This window comes from Mytilus galloprovincialis, chromosome 3, assembly GCF_965363235.1.
Source record: "Mytilus galloprovincialis chromosome 3, xbMytGall1.hap1.1, whole genome shotgun sequence".
NCBI lineage: Eukaryota > Metazoa > Mollusca > Bivalvia > Mytilida > Mytilidae > Mytilus > Mytilus galloprovincialis.
Genome location: NC_134840.1, coordinates 17,580,394 through 17,606,965, shown reverse-complemented (window position 1 = coordinate 17,606,965; position 26,572 = coordinate 17,580,394). Strand labels below are relative to the sequence as shown.

At 31.0% G+C, this 26,572-nt stretch overlaps 1 protein-coding gene across 1 annotated transcript in view; it reads right to left on the bottom strand.

Moving 5' to 3' along the window:
- LOC143067291 (inactive tyrosine-protein kinase 7-like) overlaps positions 1-26,572 on the bottom strand; it is a 99,349-nt gene that overhangs the window by 40,992 nt on the left and 31,785 nt on the right. The window contains exons 3-4 of the mRNA XM_076240428.1: positions 23,301-23,436; positions 244-398 (exon numbers count right to left, since the gene is read on the bottom strand). Of these exons, the coding sequence (XP_076096543.1) occupies positions 244-398; positions 23,301-23,436 (291 nt within the window). The remainder of the gene's footprint in view (positions 1-243; positions 399-23,300; positions 23,437-26,572) is intronic.

Below are 26,572 nucleotides of genomic sequence, written 5' to 3'. Positions count from 1 at the left end.
AGGTACCAATTTTCGTGGATTAAGGAAAACGTACAGTTCGTTAATATTTGATTCCGTGGTTTTACGAAAGTCTGTATACAAGCCTATAGAAAATTTGTAATTCATTGAACATTTAATTTCGTGGTTCACCTTTACCCACGAAATCCACAAAAAATAGCATCTAACGAAAAAAGATAAATCCACAGTATCCTATAATGTAAACAAAATTGTGTAGCTATAATGGTCTGTTTTTAAATGTCTTACCAGGTTTATTAAGCAAGAAGTCACCAGTACTGTCAATGGCCCCTGCAACATTTTCTGATCGACAAGAGTATATACCATTATCCTCAGCATTGATATTACTAATCCTAACTTTATTGCCACCATCTACAATCTTTATTCTGTCTGTGTTGAAAAGTCTACAATATAGAAAATAATAATAAGTTAGGTATAAATATATTGAGTTTATGTGTTTTTGGTTTCTTAAGTTTTGGCCAATTTGCAAAAATAATAGCATACTTGATAGCTATTTAATCTAAAGTCTTTTATGCATGCTTTGGGAGAACTTAAATGAGATATGGTGTGAAGGTGGTCATTTAGCACTGGATACACTCAGATTAATGTGAGAATTAGTCTACTTATAACCTTAACAGCATCCCTGGTCATCACAGGTTTTACTACAAGATAAGTCAACTTCAACAAAACATCAATTAATAACTACTAAGCAATTCATATGCAGTTAAGACAACCAATATAGGATACTGAAGGGCTTTTTTCTTTGTTTAAACAGGATAAAGGCAGCGCTTTAAAGATACCAAATATAAAGAAGATGTGTTATGATTGCTAATGTGACAACTCTCCACAAGAGATCAAAATGACACAGAATTTAACAACTATAGGTCACTGTACGTCCTTTAACAATGAGCAAATTGGATAGCGCATAGTCATCTATAAAAGGCCCCAAAATGAAAATGTAAAACAATTCAAACGAGAAAATAAATATCTTTTTCTTTGTTTAAACATGAGAAAGACAGCTTTTTAAAGATACCAAATACCTTTTTCTTGTAAAAAATTAATATATTGTAATATGCCATAATCCATATTTTTTGGAAATTCTTAAAATTCTCTACATTACCTCCCACGTATAATAAATATACAGCAATTTTTGCTTTTTCAGATATTTTTGGTGCATTTACATATGATTGTTTCTGTAGCAAGGAAACATTCTCTTATTATGTACTTTTCCATTTGGTTAGAATAACAACTGATTAAAGTAAGGATTTGATTTTTATGTCTAACATCATTTCAACTGTTGAAAATTTTCTATCTTCACCTTCTGATTTTGGAGACAGGTGCGACTTATTTTAAAGCAGAAACTACTTAATCTTGACTTTATTATCATTGAGACACAGATGCCCTTGGTTGAGCAAGCTTACCCTTCTGGAGCACCTGAATCATGCCATTGCTCTTATTGTGGAGTTAAGATGCCCTTGGTTGAGCAAGCTTACCCTTCTGGAGCACCTGAATCATGCCATTGCTCTTATTGTGAGTTAAGCTTGCTAAATCTTTGCTTTTTGGTGTAAAGATTTGTTGTCATTTGTGGACTGATTGTACGAATTTGAATAAAAGAATGTACCAGTAGAGGTTAAATCAAGACAGTAATCCAACGACATACTCAAACTAGAAAAAAAATCTTTTGGTGTCATTAAAGTTTTTAATAATAGACAAGAGACTATATCTTAGGTCAAAATATTGGTAACTGCAATCAATCACACTAAACAATAACAACTGAGATTCCTCTGAAAAATAGACAGCACTATCAAAGACATTACACCAAATAACAACTCATGCCTTAGATAGACCAGTTGTAAACAAATTCAATAAAGGATACCGTGATATATCTGACATCAATGATATATTCTTAAACGGACCCTGAAAAACAAACAAAGGCAAGCCATAAATAGGTTCCGTCAGCCAGCTTTGAGTGTTTGTACTTTTACAGTAAACAGAAATGAGAAACGATAATTAATTTTGCTTTTCTCTTTAAAATGATGAGAGTTTCTGACATTAAGAAACAACAAAATATAGCAATCCAAATACACCTGAACATAATTATTGCTGGTATATGATACATAAACAACAAAACACAAAAACCATAGCATGTTGTGACTTAGGTTAATCAATTACAATTTTTTTCCTACCGTGGTTAAATAAACTTCAAATTGCAGTCTGATTCTGTTATGACAAGAAGAAAAATTAAAAGCGAGATAGCAATTATTCCTAATTACTTTTGTACATTACAGAAACGAAATTTTACTCTAAACATTCCCCCGGTCATTAATTAAATTTGTCGGCAGCATTTTCATGCCAATTTTTGAAGCCAAAACTATACGTCAACATATATACTTTTTTGCACATTATCAAATGAAAAATAGAAAGATTAATTACAGGATTTTTTTTTCAAATTAATGATGTTCCTTAAAAAATGTAAAGGAAATTCATCAGAAATGTATACAAAAAAATTAAAACTTATCCCTACTAAATCAAAAATTGGTTATAAATAACAGGAAATAACCAGACCAAAAAACTATTTTTTTTCTCTGTAAGATATCTTACAGAGAAATAAATCAAAAAGTTAAAAGCAACAGCGACCTTATTTTTAAACTTTTTTTTTATTATTTAAAGGTAATTATTAGTATTAATTTCAAAGGCAAACAGGTTAACTACCATAAAAGACTTAGTGAATGTCAAAAAAGATTAATATTTGTATTTAGGTGCTGTTAGAATAGATCAAAGAAAAATGTTAAAAGTTATCAATCATAGATAAATACATGATTGGGGAACAATTCCTTCCAGGGGTAGTGGTTTCCTGAGGAAAAAGTTCAACTTCCATGCTTCTATTCCACAATTACATGACAATTATTAATATATAAAATTGAGAATGGAAATGGGAAAAACTCTTGATGTTAACCTGCTACAAAGATCGTCAGTTAAACTTCAACCAATCAAAATACAAACTTTTGATGTTTAAACCTAGTAAAAAACCTGTTAGTAACTGCAACCAATGAAACTGCAAACACTTGATGTTAACCTTCTGCAAAGACTGTCAGTAACTACATGTACAACCAATCAAACTGCAAACTTTTGTTGTTAAACCTTCTGCACAGATTGTCAGTAACTAACCAATCAAACTGCACACTCTTGATGTTAACCTGCTACAAAGACTGTCAGTAACTACATGTACAACCAATCAAAGTGCAAACTTTTGATGTTAAACTTCTGCACAGATTGTCAGTAACTAACCAATCAAACTGCACACTCTTGATGTTAACCTACTACCAAGACTGTCAGTAACTACAACCAATGAAACTGCAACTCTTGATTTTAACCTGACACAAAAACAGTCAGTAAAATCAACCAATCAAATCCCATGAAACCCTTTATGGTAACCTGATTATAGAGTTTCATTTTTGTTCTTTGTTGAAGGCCATACAGTGACATACAGTTTCTTACATCCATGTTATTTGGATTCTGGTAAATTATAGTTGTCTCATTGGCAATGATACCACATTTGTTGTTTCTATAAAGTCAAGAACATTGACTCTCTTTATGAATGGCAAATCATTGGTATCTCAAACAGCTGTTAAATCTGTAGACATTATTGGACTGACTAAAATATGTATTATAGACAACTTGAGTATGTTTACTGTGCATGATACATACTGTGGATATCTGGTTAGTGTTAGGAGCCATTTTATATCTGGAAGATAAAAATACTTCTATCATCAACTCCCAATAATCAAGAAAGTAATGGAAAAATCTATTCCATAGAGTGATCATTCAGTGAGAAAGTATGGCAATTATATAATAAAATTGTGGATATATATGGTGAAAACTTCATGTCCAATGTCAATTGTCTCTATAAATTGTCTATAAATGACTAGGGAGGATCAAACCGATTGTCAGGGAATCATACAAAGTTTCCAAACGTGGTTATTTCCTGTCCTCCGTTCATCTAGTGCAGTAAATTACAATATAACTCATTTGTTTATTGAAATTTACTATTTCAATTTAGATTTAATGATTACAGTTTATTGTCTGCTAGATGCATCTTCTGCAATATATTCTTGTTCTAGCAACGCTGCACTTTAATTCATGTGTAACAAGAAATGTATTATGGATTATTTGACAATGAAGGTAAATAGATGACAACAGGTTTAAAAAAAAAAACTTGTTTCAATATAAATTAGAGAGATGGACCCAAATTGTTGAAAAATCAAATGAGAAATAGTTACATAAGATTTAGCAATGACATATCCTGTGGATGCTGAAATAAATTGCTAAATTGCTAAACAAACATAATTTTTTCATCTTAGGTCTATATTTTATTGTTTAATTTCTATTAGGCAACTTTTATTTAGCTGAAGATGAACAAATTCAGCTGAAGGCAACCAATGGTTTACAATATTATACAAAAAAAAAACAGATTCATAAATCCATAATGCTTTAAATATATCATATATGTGGTAGTGTTCACAATGAGTTAGGGTGACAGTTATCACTCGATTTTCTGTGAAAAATGTCTTATTCTCCAAGTTAATCTGTCATAACATTAATGGTTTGACGAGTTATTACAAAAAGCAGGTGACAAATAAGAAATCTTTGACAAATATTATATGTATATAAAGTTCCTTACTTGATAGTTCCAAATAAGGTCTGCAAGCATAGATGGAAGGCTAAATAGGGTTACTAAGCAGGGGTTTCATTATCTTTCATGTTGACTGGTACTTTCCACTTTTCTAGGTGGTACTTTTCAATTTATTCCATGAATATCTTATATAAAAATTCCTACATTTTGGCGGTACTTGTCAATAGCATAGGAGGGTAAAAGTACCGGGTACCGTCTCCTAATAAAATTGAGAATGGAAATGGGGAATGTGCCAAATAGACAACAACCCGACCATTGAAAAAAAAACAACAGCAGAAGGTCACCAACAGGTCTTCAATGTAGCGAGAAATTCCCGCACCCAGAGGCGTCCTTCAGCTGGCCCCTAAACAAATATATACTAGTTCAGTGATAATGAACGCCATACTAATTTCCAAATTGTAATGAATGGCCTGACTAAGTTATTAATTCTTGTAGCCAAATAAAATACCAGAAGAAGAGACAGATAGAACATTTAAGAAATAAGAATGTTTTTTGGTTCTGATACTATTCTATTTTTACCAAAAAAAAATGGTGCTTACATAAAACAGCTGGAATGATGTGTGCCTCACTATGCTTGTAACAAACTGACCTTTGTCAGAAAGAACTGGAGGATGCAAAAAAATAAAGAAGTAGCAGCTGTATTATTTCCCCACCAAAAAGAATTATAAAAAAATGTTTTGTAGCAACATTTTCTTTGTTTATTATTTATTTAGAATAGTTAGCTAAAAAAAAACAACAAAAATAAATTATGTGACAAGGTCTAGTTTTAATGATAACAGTTTGTTCCTGTGTCAAGTTAAGACACTTATATGTCAACTCATTTGTCTGGTGGATTTTTTAACATAATTTATGAAGTGTTGTTTACATAATGACAAATAAGTATACAAAAGTATAAGACATTTCAATAAATAAAGCTTGTGGCTTTTCATATAGCTATCAAATGCTATAATGGAAAAATGACAGTTTATGGCCTCTCTGTGGACTGATCTTGTCTTGCTTTTCAACATTACTGGAAGTGTACCAAGATAGCTACAGTTGGACCTGTCGAGAACAGGAAATATCAATTATACTTAACACCAAAACTCACATAAACAATAGGTTAATAGCAGCAAAACTTTATCAACTCCATGGATCAAGAAAATCATTTAAGTGTATTGTTGAAATAAAACTGGATTTATGGCACAAAACCTGCAATATGTATCATCCTTTATTTGTTAAGGTTCCATGAGTTTCAACTTTTGAGACCAAAAGAAACAGGCCTATTTAGAATCACGAGAACTGTAGTCAAAAACTCATAGTCCCTGATAGGTCAACAGCTCAAAGTCCCTGCTATAGTCAACAGTACCGAATGTGAGTCAGAAATGTTTCACCCAGAAACAAGACTTACTTTGATAAGGATGAGATTTTTTAAGACCTGCAATATCTAATACTGTTGTAAAGTAGGCATGCAATATTATGTTTAAGTGTTTTGACCAAAACCAAAGCATTTTAGCCCTTAATATTCTGGACCTACCATTCTACAACTTTTCTTGATTATCAGTCACATCAAGGTTTATATGTCTAGAAATGATTAGTACAAAGATTTGAATTTTATAAAACAAATTTTATCAACAAAGATATAAGATAATCTGACAAAACAACAACAGAAAACTAGAGGCTCCACCCTAAGTAAAGAAAATTTTGACATAAGGCAAACTATAGACACAATTATACAACACATGCAAGGAAACAAGATGTGCTGCAAGCTAATCCAATTACAGCATATATCATGAAGGTATGACTGGAAGCAACTTAGAAAAATGTCACCAAAATGTGAGATTATATAAGCTTTCAGCAAAGAGAAAGTATAGATCCAGACACATGAACAGAGGTTAAACAAGCTATAAAACAGCTTCTTTGGAGTAGGAGTCATCACATCAAACAGCAGTGAAAATACAGACTGATTTCAGAAAGTCTGTAATGCTAATCACTTATCCTAACCAATGCCAAAAATTGATCTAATACTTTTATTACATTTAAATTTTTGACCTTTTCAGATTCACTACATTAGTTTTCCAATCTATCTAGACATTACAATTAAATCTCATTACAGTGACTTGACTGTAAGTGTTGCTATCCACCAATTTCAATTCATTCAAAATTTTGACCAAATTGCAATTTGTTTTATGAAACCAAATTGTTCAACTGGTCAGAAATTTGAACCAACTGCTGTAGAAAACCACAGTCAAGACTGAAAGTGCAAGGTGATAAAATAAAATATACTTACAATCCTATAAGACTTTAACTCCACTTTATTGATGGTATTTTTAAATCGGTCTATCAATCTGTATAGCTATATTATAGCCATTACCATACTAAAGGTGAACTGTTTTATTTTTAATTGCTATAAAAATGTCCAAACTAAGCTTTTATATAGTTTTTCTTTCGAAAAGTATTCTATATTCATAAGAATCACACATTATGTGAATAAAAACATTTCATATTCAGTAAAATATTTGTGAAATTGCAATATGTTTGTAGGAAGGGGAGATAATCTTTTTTGGTTTCAAAAAATCTTTATTCAAAAGAATAGTATTTTAGGTTATCTCCACAAGGAAACTTATCAATAGCATATTGTTATTTCACACATATTTTACTGAATATATGATGTATTATTTTAAATGATATATGATTCTTATAAATATAAAATCCTTTTTATTTTTAATTGCTATGAAAATGTCCAAACTAAGCTTTTATATAGTTTTTCTTTTGAAAAGGATTTTATATTTATAAGAATCATATATCATTTAAAATAATACATCATATATTCAGTGAAATATGTGTGAAATAACAATATGCTATTGATAAGTTTCCTTGTGGAGATAACCTAAAATACTATTCTTTTGAATAAAGATTTTTTGAAACCAAAAAAGATTATCTCCCCTTCCTACAAACATATTGCAATTTCACAAATATTTTACTGAATATGAAATGTTTTTATTCACTTAATGTGTGATTCTTATGAATATAGAATACTTTTCGAAAGAAAAACTATATAAAAGCTTAGTTTGGACATTTTTATAGCAATTACAGTGACTTGACTGATAGTGTTGCTATCCAACAATTGCAATTCATTCAAAATTTTGACCAAATTGCAATTTGTTTTATTAAACCAAATTGTTCAACTGGTCAGAAATTTGAACAAATTGTTCAGTCAAAATGTGAAAGTGCAAGGTGATAAAATAAATCATACTTACAATCCTATAAGACTTTAACTCCACTGTGTTGATGTTATTTTTACAGTGCTTATCCAGTGACCTTTGGGGTATCACAATAGCAATGGCCAAAACAGTTTACCAAATTGCAGTTAGATTTCTTCTCCAACTAACTGATCAACTGGTAAAATGTTATAGCAGATTGCTCAAGTGAAATGTTGTTAGTATGAAGTGAGTGCTGTGAAATCAAAAGTAATACTTACCATCCAGATCCAGTTAGTTGATATCTTTGTCATTTGTTTCAAACACAAAAATGACTTACTATAGTATGAGTCACTGAATAAGAAGGTCTAATTTTGACATGGAAACTTCTATCATAAATAGATTTTATAAATAAATAGTTCAAACCATTGTTTTGTAGATGTATATTTTATAGCTTTGTCTTCTAAGACAAAGTTATTGTGTAATTATGAATCGTATAATATTTTCTATACAAATTACTGATCTGCTGGCATTAAAGGGAAATAATTTTTATTGAGTTATTGTACACTAAAAAATTAATCAATGATACCTGGCTTCTGATTTTGCCTACAATTTTTTTCAAAATTTTAATCATCTTAAAAATAAATTTCATTGTTTCTTTTCAAAACAGAGGATGAAAGTTTAATAATCATAAAAGTAATGTTACAAACAAATTAAATGAGGAAAGTTGATATTTGTCAGACAAAAATTGTGACAACATTTTGCTGATTTTTAGTAATGTAAATTATTTCCCTTTAATGGTAGCAGATAAGTAATTGCTTTAGAAAAAAAAATCCCAATTACAATTATGCACTAACTTGTTGTTGGAAAACGGAGCTATAAATTATAGACTTACAAAACAATGTTTTCAACTATTTATTTATAAAATCTATTTATGATAGAAGTTTCCATGTCAAAATTAGACCTTCTTATTCAGTGACTCATACTATAGTAAGTCATTTTTGTGTTTGAAACAAATGACAAAGATATCAACTAACTGGATCTGGATGGTAAGTATTACTTTTGATTTTACAGCACTCACTTCATACTAACAACATTTCACTTGAGCAATCTGCTAAAATATTTTACCAGTTAATCAGTTAGTTGGAGAAGAAATCTAACTGCAATTTGGTAAACTGTTTGAGCCATTGCTATTGTGATACCCCAAAGGTCACTGGATAAGCACAGTAAATTAGTTTATCAATCTGTATAGGTATATATAGCTATTACCATACTAAAGGTGAACTGTTTTATTTGTAATTGCTATAAAAATGTCCAAACTAAGCTTTTATATAGTTTTTCTTTCAAAATGTATTCTATATTCATAAGAATCACACAGTATATGAATAAAAACATCATATTCAGTAAAATAATTTGTAAAATTGCAATATATTTGTAGGAAGGGGAGATAATCTTTTTTGGTTTCAAAAAGTCTTTATTCAAAAGAATAGTATTTTAGGTTATTTTTCCAAGGAAACTTATCAATAGCATATTGTTATTTCACATATAGTTTACTGAATATATGATGTATTATTCTAAATGATATATGGTTCTTATAAATATAAAATCCTTTTCGAAAGAAAAACTATATAAAAGCTTAGTTTGGACATTTTTATAGCAATTCAAAATAAAATAGTTGACCTTTAGTATGGTAATGGCTATAATATAACATATATGATATAATATATCAATACAGTGGAGTTAAAGGCTTATAGGATTGTAAGTATATTTTATTTTATCACCTTGCACTTTCACATTTTGACTGAACAATTTGTTCAAATTTTTGACCAGCTGAACAATTTGGATTAATAAAACAAATTGCAATTTGGTCAAAATTTTGAATGAGTTGCAATTGGTATAATTATATTATATCATATATGTTATATTATAGCCATTACCATACTAAAGGTCAACTATTTTATTTTGAATTGCTATAAAAATGTCCAAACTAAGCTTTTATATAGTTTTTCTTTCGAAAAGGATTTTATATTTATAAGAATCATATATCATTTAAAATAATACATCATATATTCAGTAAACTATATGTGAAATAACAATATGCTATTGATAAGTTTCCTTTGGGAAATAACCTAAAATACTATTCTTTTGAATAAAGACTTTTTGAAACCAAAAAAGATTATCTCCCCTTCCTACAAATATATTGCAATTTTACAAATTATTTTACTGAATATGATGTTTTTATTCATATACTGTGTGATTCTTATGAATATAGAATACATTTTGAAAGAAAAACTATATAAAAGCTTAGTTTGGACATTTTTATAGCAATTACAAATAAAACAGTTCACCTTTAGTATGGTAATAGCTATATATAACTATACAGATTGATAAACTAATTTAAAAACAACACCAACACAGTGGAGTTAAAGTCTTATAGGATTGTAAGTATGATTTATTTTATCACCTTGCACTTTCACATTTTGACTGAACAATTTGTTCAAATTTCTGACCAGTTGAACAATTTGGTTTAATAAAACAAATTGCAATTTGGTCAAAATTTTGAATGAATTGCAATTGTTGGATAGCAACACTATCAGTCAAGTCACTGTAATTACTAGCGTTTGATACTTTAAGACATGTAATTAAACACTCATCAACAGCATTTGGAAGCCAATAAAAGTAATTTCATGCTTGGTGAGGTGACAGTAGGATAGATGGCACAAAATCAACATGAAATGTTTTTACCATACCTGGCCTATGATGTGTGAAGCTTGGTTTATCAATTTTATCTACATCAAAGTAGATATATAAAGTTTATCAAGTCATCAATTACTTATGATCTTTTACATTAATTTTACAGATTAGTTTAATACTAATGAGGTTGTGTTAAATGGCTATGTTAATAAGTAAAGAAAATATATCAATTCTCAAACTTTTTTACTATCAAATAAATGAGAAGAATTGACATGATTAATGTTGATATAAGAATGTGTATATTTCTTATCATTTATTTGCAAAAAGTCAAAAATAAATCATAAATCATGGATATTATAACTTTTAAATACCCTTGCAATTAAAAAATGTTTTTACATATTTGTAGATATTTTAATATCAAAGCATTAAATATGGTATCCAATATATTCAAAGTATTATAGAAATGAATAAATGGAATGTGTTGCGACAAAGAAGAATACCATTTGACATACATCTACATATTCAAAGTAGGAAATATTTTCATGGCATTATATACATTTGGAATTAATGAAAAATTTGGAAACAATTTCACTGCAGCAAATTGTACTGACAATTCCCCTTCAAAAATTGTAAACATGTGCATTCAATACAACAGGCATAATTTTTAAATGTATACATATTTTACAATTATGATTACATAAATACATGATATCTTACTGAAAATAGCAAAGTTGTGTCAATTCATATTTGCACTGACTTCAATATAACCTGAAGAAACAATTCTCCTAAAAACATGCTGCAACTTCAATATAACCTGAAGAAACAATTCTTCTCCTAAAAACATGCTGAAACTTCAATATAACCTGAAGAAACCATCCTTCTCCTAAATACATGCTGAAACTTCAATATAACCTGAAGAAACCATCCTTCTCCTAAATACATGCTGAAACTTCAATATAACCTGAAGAAACCATCCTTCTCCTAAAAACATGCTGAAACTTCAATATAACCTGAAGAAACCATCCTTCTCCTAAAAACATGCTGCAACTTCAATATAACCTGAAGAAACCATCCTTCTCCTAAATACATGCTGAAACTTCAATATAACCTGAAGAAACCATCCTTCTCCTAAAAACATGCTGCAACTTCAATATAACCTGAGGAAACCATCCTTCTCCTAAAAACATGCTGAAACTTCAATATAACCTGAAGAAACCATCCTTCTCCTAAAAACATGCTGCAACTTCAATATAACCTGAGGAAACCATCCTTCTCCTAAAAACATGCTGAAACTTCAATATAACCTGAAGAAACCATCCTTCTCCTAAAAACATGCTGCAACTTCAATATAACCTGAAGAAACCATCCTTCTCCTAAAAACATGCTGCAACTTCAATATAACCTGAAGAAACCATCCTTCTCCTAAAAACATGCTGCAACTTCAATATAACCTGAGGAAACCATCCTTCTCCTAAAAACATGCTGCAACTTCAATATAACCCAAGAAAACCATCCTTCTCCTAAAAACATGCTGAAACTTCAATATAACCTGAAGAAACCATCCTTCTCCTAAAAACATGCTGAAACTTCAATATAACCTGAAGAAACCATCCTTCTCCTAAAAACATGCTGCAACTTCAATATAACCTGAGGAAACCATCCTTCTCCTAAAAACATGCTGCAACTTCAATATAACCTGAGGAAACCATCCTTCTCCTAAAAACATGCTGAAACTTCAATATAACCTGAAGAAACCATCCTTCTCCTAAAAACATGCTGCAACTTCAATATAACCTGAGCAAACCATCCTTCTCCTAAAAACATGCTGAAACTTCAATATAACCTGAAGAAACCATCCTTCTCCTAAAAACATGCTGAAACTTCAATATAACCTGAGGAAACCATCCTTCTCCTAAAAACATGCTGAAACTTCAATATAACCTGAAGAAACCATCCTTCTCCTAAAAACATGCTGAAACTTCAATATAACCTGAAGAAACCATCCTTCTCCTAAAAACATGCTGAAACTTCAATATAACCTGAGGAAACCATCCTTCTCCTAAAAACATGCTGAAACTTCAATATAACCTGAAGAAACCATCCTTCTCCTAAAAACATGCTGCAACTTCAATATAACCCAAGAAAACCGTCCTTCTCCTAAAAACATGCTGAAACTTCAATATAACCTGAGGAAACCATCCTTCTCCTAAAAACATGCTGAAACTTCATTATAACCTGAAGAAACCATCCTTCTCCTAAAAACATGCTGAAACTTCAATATAACCTGAAGAAACCATCCTTCTCCTAAAAACATGCTGAAACTTCAATATAACCTGAGGAAACCATCCTTCTCCTAAAAACATGCTGAAACTTCAATATAACCTGAAGAAACCATCCTTCTCCTAAAAACATGCTGCAACTTCAATATAACCTGAAGAAACCATCCTTCTCCTAAATACATGCTGAAACTTCAATATAACCTGAAGAAACCATCCTTCTCCTAAAAACATGCTGCAACTTCAATATAACCTGAGGAAACCATCCTTCTCCTAAAAACATGCTGAAACTTCAATATAACCTGAAGAAACCATCCTTCTCCTAAAAACATGCTGCAACTTCAATATAACCTGAGGAAACCATCCTTCTCCTAAAAACATGCTGAAACTTCAATATAACCTGAAGAAACCATCCTTCTCCTAAAAACATGCTGCAACTTCAATATAACCTGAAGAAACCATCCTTCTCCTAAAAACATGCTGCAACTTCAATATAACCTGAAGAAACCATCCTTCTCCTAAAAACATGCTGCAACTTCAATATAACCTGAGGAAACCATCCTTCTCCTAAAAACATGCTGCAACTTCAATATAACCCAAGAAAACCATCCTTCTCCTAAAAACATGCTGAAACTTCAATATAACCTGAAGAAACCATCCTTCTTCTTAAAACATGCTAAAACTTTAAAATAACCTGAAGAAACCATCCTTCTCCTAAAAACATGCTGCAACTTCAATATAACCTGAGGAAACCATCCTTCTCCTAAAACATGCTGAAACTTCAATATAACCTGAAGAAACCATTCTTCTCCTAAAAACATGCTGAAACTTCAATATAACCTGAAGAAACCATCCTTCTCCTAAAAACATGCTGCAATGTTCAATATAACCTGAAGAAACCATCCTTCTCCTAAAACATGCTGCAACTTCAATATAACCTGAAGAAACCATCCTTCTCCTAAAAACATGCTGAAACTTCAATATAACCTGAAGAAACCATCCTTCTCCTAAAAACATGCTGAAACTTCAATATAACCTGAAGAAACCATCCTTCTCCTAAAAACATGCTGAAACTTCAATATAACCTGAAGAAACCATCCTTCTCCTAAAACATGCTGCAACTTCAATATAACCTGAAGAAACCATCCTTCTCCTAAAAACATGCTGAAACTTCAATATAACCTGAGGAAACCATCCTTCTCCTAAAAACATGCTGAAACTTCAATATAACCTGAAGAAACCATCCTTCTCCTAAAAACATGCTGCAATGTTCAATATAACAAATGTTAGGACATGTCGGTATGTTGTTACTGCAAGTGTGTACAAACAGTAACCAGAATGATTTAAATCTGTCAGACTCGAATTCTAGCAATTTTCATGTGATGTATAGATTCTGTCAGGCCAAGGAAAAAGACATTTATAATATAGACATACAATCATATAGCAACAGTGATAATGACTGAACACTGTTCTAGAAACACATATTTTATACCATAATTCAACAGCTGGAGCCAAAAAATATCTGTAAGTAAATCTTTATTAATGTGCACTAATCCATATTTATAAAAACATTTTTCAAACTTCATGTTTGAAAACTTCTGTTTTACTATCTATCAGGTACAAAGTCTAGACAGAGAGTAGTTCTGGGTGTACAGAATAAAACATAAAGGCCAGGTGGGTCAACAGCCATTGGAGGAAGATAATAATTGAAACACTAAATAAGGTAATATAATTCTTCTGGTTGGGCTCAAGAGCACAGATAGGCAGGTCAACATCAAGATAGACAGATAAATAGATTGTGGTCTGCTTAACACCCAGTAGTCAACATTGAGATAGACAGATAGATAGATTGTTGCTTGTTTATCACCCAGTGGTCAACATTGAAATAGATAGATTATTCAGCTTATAGTCCAACGGTCAATAATGAGGAGTTCAATGCATGTTAAAAAAAGTTGTGTTTGCCAAAAATCAACATGTCACCGCATATAATACAATTTGGATATTGTGCAACAGTATGTTGAGATAAAATGTCACAGCCTCAATATGAGTTATATTATAGTATTGTAACCAACCCTGTTGCAGCTAATACTATGTACACTATGTACACTTAGAATATCAGTACACTGAATGAAATATCTTTAATATTTCGAACATTCTCATCAGCTTTGAAAAACCAGACATTGAAATTTATGAACCAGAAGAAAATACTACTTCAATTTAAATTGACTGAAACCAAGGAAGAAACTTCAATTCTCAAGAAGCATGAAAATATCTGAACAATTAGCTGAAAAATTAGCCTGAACTTTATAATAATAAATAGTGTACTGCACTGAATAGTCCTGGTTATTAGCAATTTAAGAGCGAGATTGTTTGTCATGGCATGCTGTTTAACAACATTCAAATAGCTTTTTTATAGTGCAATATCTCACAAACTGTGAAACATACAGATTTTTTATAGATTTTGTATAATACTACCAATACTTAACACTATATCTTGCTTATGGGATATAAACCTAGGAACAAATACAATTACCTTAATTGCTTGATTATTTTTACAAATTCCCACAGTTTTGTTCCCTATCAAAACATTTATGCAGTGTAAAAGTGGATAAAGCTCTGCACATCATTTGCTCTACCAGTAGTGGCAGTTTGACAAATTAGCTCCATTATTATGATTTATACAACATCTTCCCCCCAGAAGAAGGTAATTGGTCCTTACAGCTGGGTGTATGTACTGTCATTATATAAACAACTTTAATCCAAGACAGGACTCCTTAACAAAATGTCAAACATAATTTAAACATTTTCAATTGCTTCCATGCAACTGTATTTAATGCACATTTCAGAATTCTAGTTTGAATGGAAACCAGACATCATTTAGAACAAGATCACTTTTACTGCAAAGATAAAATTTCATATATTTCATCAATCACTGACCATTCAATGACAGAATGAAAGCAAAACTGACCACAGGACTGGTTGACCAAAGCACAATACAGGGATATGCTAGTTTGATAATAGTCATTAAGTAAGAAGACAAAATAACTGACAAAAAAACCAAAAGATTCAAGCTTTGTTTATCAACATCAACTATAAATTATAAGATGGGGTTGATGGTATTTTATGTTTTCTTTTTTAGTAACTTTGTGATTGTAATAATCAAGATTTATAGTCCTTTATTTTTAAGGATAAAACCCTAAGCACTGCCCTGGGTTGATTTCTAATTATTTTCATTGAATATTCAGACATCATCTAGTACCTTACACCAAACATGTGTAAACATAATCTTAATATCAAGGGAATGAAAATTAATTAATGCCTCTAAGATGGTATTCTAGTAATAAACTGATAATACAGTGGAACAATTATTTTATAACTTACAACAAAAGACAACTAGATGAGTTTGGTATAAACTAATGAATTTCATCTCCTCTGTGTGTACAGAAAATGACAGGAGAGAGCAAGGGAAATTATTGAGTTTCCAAAAACAAAATATGAAAGCAATGCAAAAAGCAGGTTATTACTAAGATAATGAATGGGTAAGGCTGCATGTAGTGTAGAAACTATCAAATCTGGATAACAAACTAGAGGCTCAAAGGAGCATGTATTAATCATCTAAAGTCTTGGCATAAAACAGATTAGATCTAAAAGTGCAACGAAATGATTTTTTTTCTAATTAATAAGCCACTTAATGGACCTAGAAATCAGTTACCAATATTCTGTCAATGATTCCAAGTACATGTAATAAGCTGGTGCTGGAAAAATTCATGAAGAATACAGAGAAGCAACGTTTTACACTTAACTGTTTGTTGTCTGAAATGTAACTCACACAATAAAATACCAAAAACAGAAGCTGAACATCCGCCAGGGTGGTTAAGTGGACTAAGTGGTGATAAAAGCCTATCTTTTCCCATCAGACAACATGTGATAAAAAAGGCAGTCAAATCCCAAAATAAGAAAACTGATATAAAAAACAAGGGAGAATGCAACCTTATCCAACAATATATATAAGATCAATCAATATTAAGTTTTCACCAGTGACCAGTAAACCTTAATGTTTTGTGGTATAATTTAATTACAAGAAGAGATAATGGCAGCTTTGAGATGTCAGAAGTCATACATTTTGTGATGAAGTTTACATTAAGTATATAATTTTCACAGGTTATATATATATTCTGTCAAGCTTGGCCATGGCACATGATAAATAATTTCATCTGAGATGACCTGAGTGGTAAGGTGGTCTGAAAAACCATCAGGTATATGTCTGGGTTATGTTTTTAATTAAATTGACCAAGGTCATGATGAGGTTACTTGTTAAAAACAACTTGAAATGACCAATGCCAGAGAATGCTATTTTAATTAAAAACAATCTTCAGATTGACCAAAGATTGGATGTGGTTGTAACTGACCTAGGCCAGTGCCTTGAGATACACATTTTCCCTACAGAAATTCCAAAGTCTAGATTATTTCTGTACTTGCCAAAAATTTTCTTTCCACAACTCATTGATAAAGACAAAAAGGTTTGTCAGAAATGTGACTAAAATAAATATTGTAAAAAGTACTTGTGGCTTTTCATGTGAAGTTTGCCAGTTCATAAAAGTATTTTGTTTGAGCTGCTCTCTAAAACTGCTCTACATTATCACAGTTTATAGATATACAGACACTTGACACTGTTTGGGGTCAACTTCGTGTTGCCTCTTCCACAGAAATAAATGAAAAGATATCAATTTGCCCTAATGGATGATTGGCACATGAGGCACAGGGGCACAAAATACTCTATTTGTACCAGTTACTGGTATTCTTATCAAGAATGCCTGACAGTTTCCTCAGGAAAAGAAAATTTTCAAATCTATTGTTCAAATTTATTGTTGCAAATAGTTTTGTCTATATTTTTAATTTTTTTTTTTTTTTTTTTTGGGGGGGGGGGGGGGGGGGGGGTAAAAAAAGCAGAACATGGCCTCTGACCAAGATATATAACTGAAAAACAAAATTTAATGTTTTAAAATATGCAATGAAAGGTTTATCCTAACATCTAGAATGTATCTTTCTTGAGCAAAGAAATTAATAGGGATGGAGATTTATCACCAAAACATCATAGGCTGACTATAGCCACAGATTATATCCACTTCTCTGCCATGATAACTATAACATAAATAATCTACTTAAACATGTAAATCTCTATCTTCTTGATAGATATAATGTATCATGGGCCTAAGTATGTGTGGTCATACACTCTACAACTGACCTTCATAAAATCTGACAATAAACAGCTGGTGAGATACATTAGCCAACATAGTGAATTAAACCATTTTTACTAAATTTATTCTGTTTGAATATAACACTGGGCAGTTAGGAAAGGTGATTACATCATTCCTTTAATTACTCAATATAACATTGGGCAGTTAGGAAAGGTGATTACATCATTCCTGTAATTACTCAATATAACATTGGGCAGTTAGGAAAGGTGATTACATCATTCCTTTAATTACTCCAAATAGGTGTAGGAGTAGGATATTATGACATGGAAAAGTTGAAAATGAGTATGAAGAGATACAAACGTATATTATTTAATAGAGTAAAGTCAAATTGCACACACTTTTTTTTGTGAAATAAGCCTTGTGTGACATTTTTTTTGGCATACTGTAAAACATGGTATGGTATGATGGTATGGTATGTGTTATGGTATGATGGTATGGTACGAATACCATCATACCATGGTATGGTATGATGGTATGGTACAAATTCCTATACCATGGTACGAATTCCTATACCATGGTACAAATTATTATACCATGGTATAACTTGATAGAATGAAGCATGGTATGGTTTTTTGAAGTAGGAAATTTTGAAAAATTAATTTAGGTAATATGAACTATGATTTTGTTTTAATTTGTTGACATTATATATATGTTTTATTTATTAAAATAATATTTTATGAAATAGATGTAGACAAACCAGATAGACTATCACTTACATGTATAAAGCTGTGAACAGAAAACAAGAGAAAACTCAATTTAAACATCTCAGATAACAAGATAAGATAGATATAATTTCCTGTTCTGACACATTATAAATGGCTGTCAATTATTCTTTGAAATTTTGGGAAGTACTGCATATCTTTTGATGATAATCTAGATAATGTAGTTAAAGTTTTATTGCATAACCTTCTGTCAATGGTCAACTTTGCCATAGGTTCTAATTTCTCAATGATATTAATGAACGATGTAGTATCCTTTATATATGTAGACTGATTTTGAACTATAAGTATAAGAAAATGATCAACATAATGACCTATAACATGCCAAGAAATCCTGGCTAAAAATTCCGGTCGACCCCCTACGGCAGTCATTAGTAGCTAAAGATTTGATTTCATTGAAGAAATTAATTTATGACCTTCATGTACGTGTCGCTTAGAACACAGCCATATACCAAATGGTCAATATTAATCATCCATGTAATTTGCTCTATGGGGTGTTTGCAGAATTTCAACGGAGGCAATTTCTTGGCATGGGAGAAAGGAAGAAAGACCAATCACAATTTGTCCTATATTTGTTTTTCTCTTTTTTAATTACATAAAAAAATAACCCTTTCAAATATAGAGTTCATAAGATACAAATATTCCCTGTGGACCCCCCCCCCCCCTTTTTATTTGTGCTCTCTATTTTCAACCCTCGAATTAAGCTTTCGAATCTAATTAAAATTAAAACCTTGCTTTCTAACCAATCTATTCATGTACCGGACCGGCAACTTTCTTTATTTAATACGAAAAGCCTTTATTTAATACGAAAATCTACAGTGCCGTTATACAGATGCATGTTGTTTGCTTGGAGTCTCCACCCGAAAGGAAAGAAATAGTCTAACTCCAAGATATTATATTCCTGCATCACGTGATTTATACCATGTGGAGCTTACATTTGAATAAATACCGAATATGGAAAGTGAAACTACAATTCAAAACATAAAGTCGGAAGGCACAAATAAGAAAAAGAAATTTTTTTTTTTGGCAAAAGGTGCAGGTAAATTCTCTCCGTGTTCAAAATATACATGAAATATTTGCCACTGCCCCTTTTCTGTTCTATGAATTCTAACCCTGAGTTTTCTATCTGTTACTCCATGCCAAGAAATCCTCGCTAAAAATTCCGGTCGACCCCCTACGGCAGTCATTAGTAGCTAAAGATTTGATTTCATTGAAGAAATTAATTTATGACCTTCATGTACGTGTCGCTTAGAACACAGCCATATACCAAATGGTCAATATTAATCATCCATGTAATTTGCTCTATGGGGTGTTTGCAGAATTTCAACGGTGGCAATTTCTTGGCATGGAGGGTGGGGGGGGGGGGGCGGGGCAATACCTTTTTGTGTTAACCGGTTTTTGCTTTTGTGTTTTTAACTGTTATTTGAGACAAAATTAAACTGTTAACTGTTTTCAACTCACTGGCTGTCATCTGTTCTGTTAAAATTTGAAATGTTGTTTACTGTTTATATGAAAATGGGATTCCTGTAATTTGTTACTAGACACTTAAAGTGTTTTTGGACATAATTTGTCCCTGAGAACTGATCTTACATGTACCTGTAGTTTACAAGAATTTTAAGATTCACGCTAATCACATTAAATTTGCTATCCATTTCTTTCTTTACGGTGCTTGCTCAAAGGAGTGACATAAACAGCATATATGTAACTGCCTTTGAGTATAGTAAATCCTTCATAAAATTTAGAATGGAAATGAGGAATGTGTCAAAGAAACAACAACCCGACCAGAGAGTAGAAAACAGTCCAAGGTAAACAAAAAAAGTCGCTTACACAGTGAAAAAATCTTGCACCAGGAGGCAAGCTGAAGCTGGCTCCTAAGGGAGCAATAATTTAACTTCAAAAAGGGGGTGGGGTTAGAAGTTATATGGACGTTTTCTGAACAAAAATGTGTACTAGTTCATATAAAATAAACGTGACAATACACTCCAAAACATATAAATGAACCAAAATTTTTAAAAAACAAGACTAGAGAACAGGTTCCAGACTTGTTACAGGTGCAACAAATGTGGCAGTGTTAAGCATGTTTTGTGAGATCTCAACCCTCGCCCTATACCTCTAACCAATGTAGTTCATTACTGTCTCCTATCTATAGTTTATCCCAAAGTTAACAGGAGTGGCCACTCCTCAACCAGCTAAATCCCTGTTTTATTTAAAAGTCATCCAAACCCACCCAAGCATATACATATATATGCTCATTAGCATTGATAATGTTTTTTGAAATGATCATAGATTTTAAAATTGAACCAATGAATATTTTGTTTACATTGTTTTTCAACCAAAATTCTTGTTCCTGTTTCTCATTGAAAAAAAAAGTTTGTTTTGGAAAAGGTCAAAAAAGAAAGAAAGAAAACAGATATTTAATAAAATCCTGTTTAAGAATAGGTTTATTAACTTTTCAAAATTTCCTCTTTTGAAAAACCATACCATGCTTCATACCATAGCATAATAATTTGTACCATGGTATAGTAATTTGTACCATACCATCATACCATACCATGGTACCATTCATGTATACCATGGTATGATGGTATTCGTACCATACCATCATACCATACCACATACCATACCATCGTACCATACCATGTTTTACAGTATGCCATTTTTTTTACCTTTTTTTGACTGCTGCAACTTCAATGTAAACAATATTTTTCGAATCATTTTAATTTATCCTCAGAAATTGATAGAAATATGGAAACTCTTTGATATAATTCCTCCATTAAAATAAAATGAGTTTGGGATTAGATACAAATAGTTTATCTATTAGAAGCTTATCATGTATATGATTTTCAATTTTTCTCTCTATCTTTATAGTCCATCTTTTTTATAAGTTTTCTCAGTAAACACTGCTAAAATCTTTAAAACATCAATGATCCAATCATTGATTTTAAATAGGGATTTATAAAATTATCACACAATTTCATGCAAATTTGATATAAATTCATCTTTTTCTGCTCATAAAGACAAATTTTATTGCAGAAAACACATTAAATGTCCATATAACTGTGTTTTTATAGCATCGATCAACATGGCAGTAACCTGACACCAGACAAAATACCTAAGCTTTTACCTGTAGTTAAAGCCAAAGTAAATAGGATATCAAAAAATTAGCCCAAATGCATAAAATGTTTTAAATTTTGAAAGCCTCAGTAGATTTTATGAGTATTTTATTAGTTATACTGACACCTTGTTGAGCCATCCATGATCTACAGGGGATAAAGCCAGCAGACAGAAACACCATCATAAATTATAACTATAACTAGGTGCAATTTAAGTTACTCTGATATCACTTCAGTTTTTGCACCTCATATTTTAATTGCAAAAGAATTCAAGGTATTAAAGTTATTTTATCAAACTTTTGAAAACAGATGCTTTAAAAAAGAATTATGCAACCAAACTATGATAAATTACAAATAAAGCACCACAATTTAACAGATAATGCACCACATCTAAAAAATTTAAACAAAAAAAAACTCAAATATTCAAGGAAAAAAACAATAACAAAACTGAAATTTTGGGACTTATTAGCATAGGGTCACAGAGCAACAAAAAATTATTGTACCTACAAGAAATTTGCTAACAGACAAGTTTAAACTAATGTTGTTAAAATTAAATAGATAAGATTTTTAATATAGTTAATTCATGGACAATGGCTTATTTTGAAGATGTAACATTGAATTTTAGACATAATCTTACATCACTGGGTACTGTGGTAGTTTTTCCTGTACAGAACCTGTCTTTTCCAATCCTCCTGTTGTGATATAGATGCAGGCTGAACACACTTTATTTACATGAATAATTGTAGAAATCAAGTTAATTTAAAAGTTTTTCTTTAGCGTGACTTAATACTGAACTAATGACAAAAATAATTTCAAAATACAAAATTATGTTTTTTTTCGTAATGGTAACATGATTCTTGATTTTCAAACTGATAATTGTAAAATACATGTGCCCTTTCAAATAGATCAATAAATGAAAATGCAATCATGTCATAAAATTAATTGCAATTTAATCTGATTACATCTTCCAGCATCCTGATATCTTGAGGGCACATGCATCAAGTTCATTCTTCTGTAATCCCGACAGAAAATACTTCAAATTCACATAAGTTGACATTCATTTTCCTGTTTTCATTAAGCTTAGATTCTGGGTTAAGATTTTTCATAGGTTTTGAGAATTTTTATGTACTATAGTACAGTTAAACTTTTTGAACTGCTGTAAATTAAGAAATTATATTCCTAGGTTTATGTCAAAGCCAATAATGGACAGAAGTTATCATTGAGAACCCACATTCTGTATCGGGACCTATATAGATGTATATCAAAGCATTTCCTGAAATTGCAATAATTAATCTCTCAATCTAGTTGGACAGGTCCAAATTGTAATGATAAATGCTTGCAATATTTGATTTTAATTTACAATAATTGCCTTTTTACCTGAATTTGTTATGGTACCAAAGAAAGGTAGGCTCAGGGTTTCCCGTAATCTGACATTTTAGAAGTATTTCTGATCCCAATGTTATATTCTCTGCCTTTGGTCTCTTTAATTCTACAGTTGCTTTTTGATCAATCCCTGTAAAGAGAAAATATTACAACAAATTTTAATCAAATTTGAAAATAATCTGAAAAGTTTTATTTCCACATATTATCATGTATAAACTTGCAGGTGCTTTTAATGCAGTATGTAATTCTACCATCAATTATTTATTCTACTGATAAATCTGAATGGAAAATAGTTTAAAGTACAATTATATGACTGCTTATACTTTCCAGACAATAACAATATTTATTTGTCTTGGATAAAAAATGGAATCAAATGTTCAATACACCTGCTGTATAGAACAGCATTCTGTCAAAAATCCATTTTCACTTGGTCTCAACGGTAGTGATAATTTTGAAAAGAAAATATACTACATCTACAAAAATCTAAATTCTTAAACAAAAACAGAAAAAGAGTTGAATTTTAAACAGATATCTGACATCGATCCAAGCATGTGCAGATTTTCAATCAACAATTAAGTTGAATGTATAAACTAATGTAATCTTTAACAGCTAGGGTATATAAACTACCATCAATCAAAATAGGAGAGGTTTTTTTAAATCTTGCAGCAACGCATTTTCACTAAAGATTTAAAAAAGAGAAATAGTAATCATATAAAAAAAGAAGATGTGGTATGTTTGCCAATGAGACAACCCTGCACAGTTGACCAAATGAAACAGAAATTGTAACAACTGATAAGTCACTGTACAGCCTTCAACAATGAGCAAAGTCCATTCCGCATAGTCAGCTATAAAAGGACACGAAATGACATATGTAAAACAATTCAAATGAGAAAACTTATGTCCTTAAATTTATGTTAAAAAAAAACGAAAAATAAATATTTAACACATCAACAAACGACATACACTGAATCACAGGCTTCTGACTTGGGACATGCACATACATACAGAATGTTTGCTAGAAACTGCTTTGCTGATTTTTTTACAAAAAATTTTTGTATCAATTTTTTATATAAATCTGTTCTATTACACAGGCAAAATTTGCTCACATGAATTTCACATGAATCTCACATGAAATTCACATGAAAAATTACACGTGAGATTCACCTCAATCGAGATAATACATGAAACTCACGTGAAATTTTCATGGGAATTTCATGTAAATTGAGATTCACATGAATCTGATGTGAAATTTTTTACATGAATTTCATGTGAAATTTACAACAAAAAAATTGAAATTTTTCATGATTTTAATTAAAATTGAAAATTTAGATGTTATTTGAAATATTCTATTTAAAAAATTAATGTGAATTTCACATGAAAAAAAAATTATGTGATTTTCAGGTGAAATTCACATGAGTTTCACATGAGATTCACGTGAGTTTCACATAAACTGATTTCACATGAGTTTCACGTATAAGCTCGTTTGAGGTGAAATTCATGTGAATTTCAAGGTGAAATTTGATTTCACATGAGATTCACATGCATTTATATTCACATGAAATTGATGTGAGTGAAATTTGCCTGTGTAAGTGAGTTGTTTGGCTTGTCCAGTAATTTATCACTTTAACCAATGCTTAAGACAACTGTTTGCCATTCTTCATTATTGATTTGGTTACTAGAAGAGATTCTAGAACTTGTAAACTGTCAGCTGATTGACAGCCCCCTACAGTTTTTACTTTCTAATTGACCATACAACACTTGTTGTTCAGCCTATCAGCTGAAGCAAGAATTAGCACAATCCAAGATAACGAGATATTTTACAAGTAATTAGGGAACAAGTGTTTAATGTAAAGGTGTCTTACATTTCAATGCTATAACCAATATATATTTCGGTATATCAACTTAATTTGCTTGTAAAGATAAAGCATTTTTTGTTAAATCCTTTTTTTGAATTGACCGATATATATCAAATCCTTTCAAAAGTGTTCAATTATTTCCTTATAATAATAAATATCCCAAATGAGAACACAATCAATCAATCAAAACTGTTCTTTAAATCACATGTTCAGTGGATGTCATGACAGCTGGCCCCCTTTAATCCTTTCAATTAAAGTGACCAATGTCGCCATCTTAATGCAAGACCATTATCTATACTTATTTCAGTAATGTGTTGACAGACAATATCCAATGGTACTGTCAGGCACCATGATTACTTTGATCACCTAACAACAGATCAGGGTAGATAACCCTTAGAAATGTTTCTAAAATGGACATTTTAAAAATGAATAGCTTTTCAATTAGGAGAATTCAACTCAATTTTCTCATTTATCTCTATATAGTCTAGTATAAACCTAATTTTTGTAGCAACCTATTAAACTGTTACACTGTATCAACTCATGCAACAAGAAAATTCCTGATTGAATACTTTATGATAAAATAAAATTGAAAAATTGTAGAGTTTGTTAAATATAAATAAAATGTGCACAGATCGACGGAAAACAATGAAATACCATATGCAGACTTCTTTCAGCTAATAATAAATCTGGGTAACTTTACCTCTCTTTTTAACTGCATTGCCAATCCTTTATTAGTTATATAACAATCATAATGGAAGGCAAGTAAAAAAAAAACAACCCTATAATTTGTAGGATAATATCTATTTCAATGCAGCATCAGACTTAAAACATATAAATCATGCTACAAACTCCTTCAGAAATTTTCATGTACATGATAAATGTTAAAGTCCATCTGTATCTCTGTAATCAGTTTCAGATTTATGATCTTCAAAAGTCTTTTTTGTCGCAAATGATATCTAGATTTTTTTTCAATCGAAAAAAGACCACAAAAGGTATAATTTACGTATCCAACAATCAGAGGTCAAATGTCTTCCGAAGGAGTTAATCTTCTGTGAAATCTTGTAACAGTTCTATTATAATAGCAGGTTATAGTATCGCTGACATGTATATTATGTACAATTTTATCTAAAAATGGCTATCTAACAAGTTTGCTTGTCATGCAAGCCTGCCATTATTTATTGACGGCTTTTCATACCAAGATGAGGTTTTAAGTTATTACTACATAGCTATTTGTTCAGGGGTGTTCTTACCTTTTTCCTAACATTTCCTGATTTTGAAAGCATTTTTTACTTACTGACACATACAAAACCTATCAATATCACCATGAAAGGGAAAATGAGATTGGTACTTTTAGTAAGATGAGCTAAACTTTGTACACTACATGATAGTGCATTTTTTTATGTCTGAAAA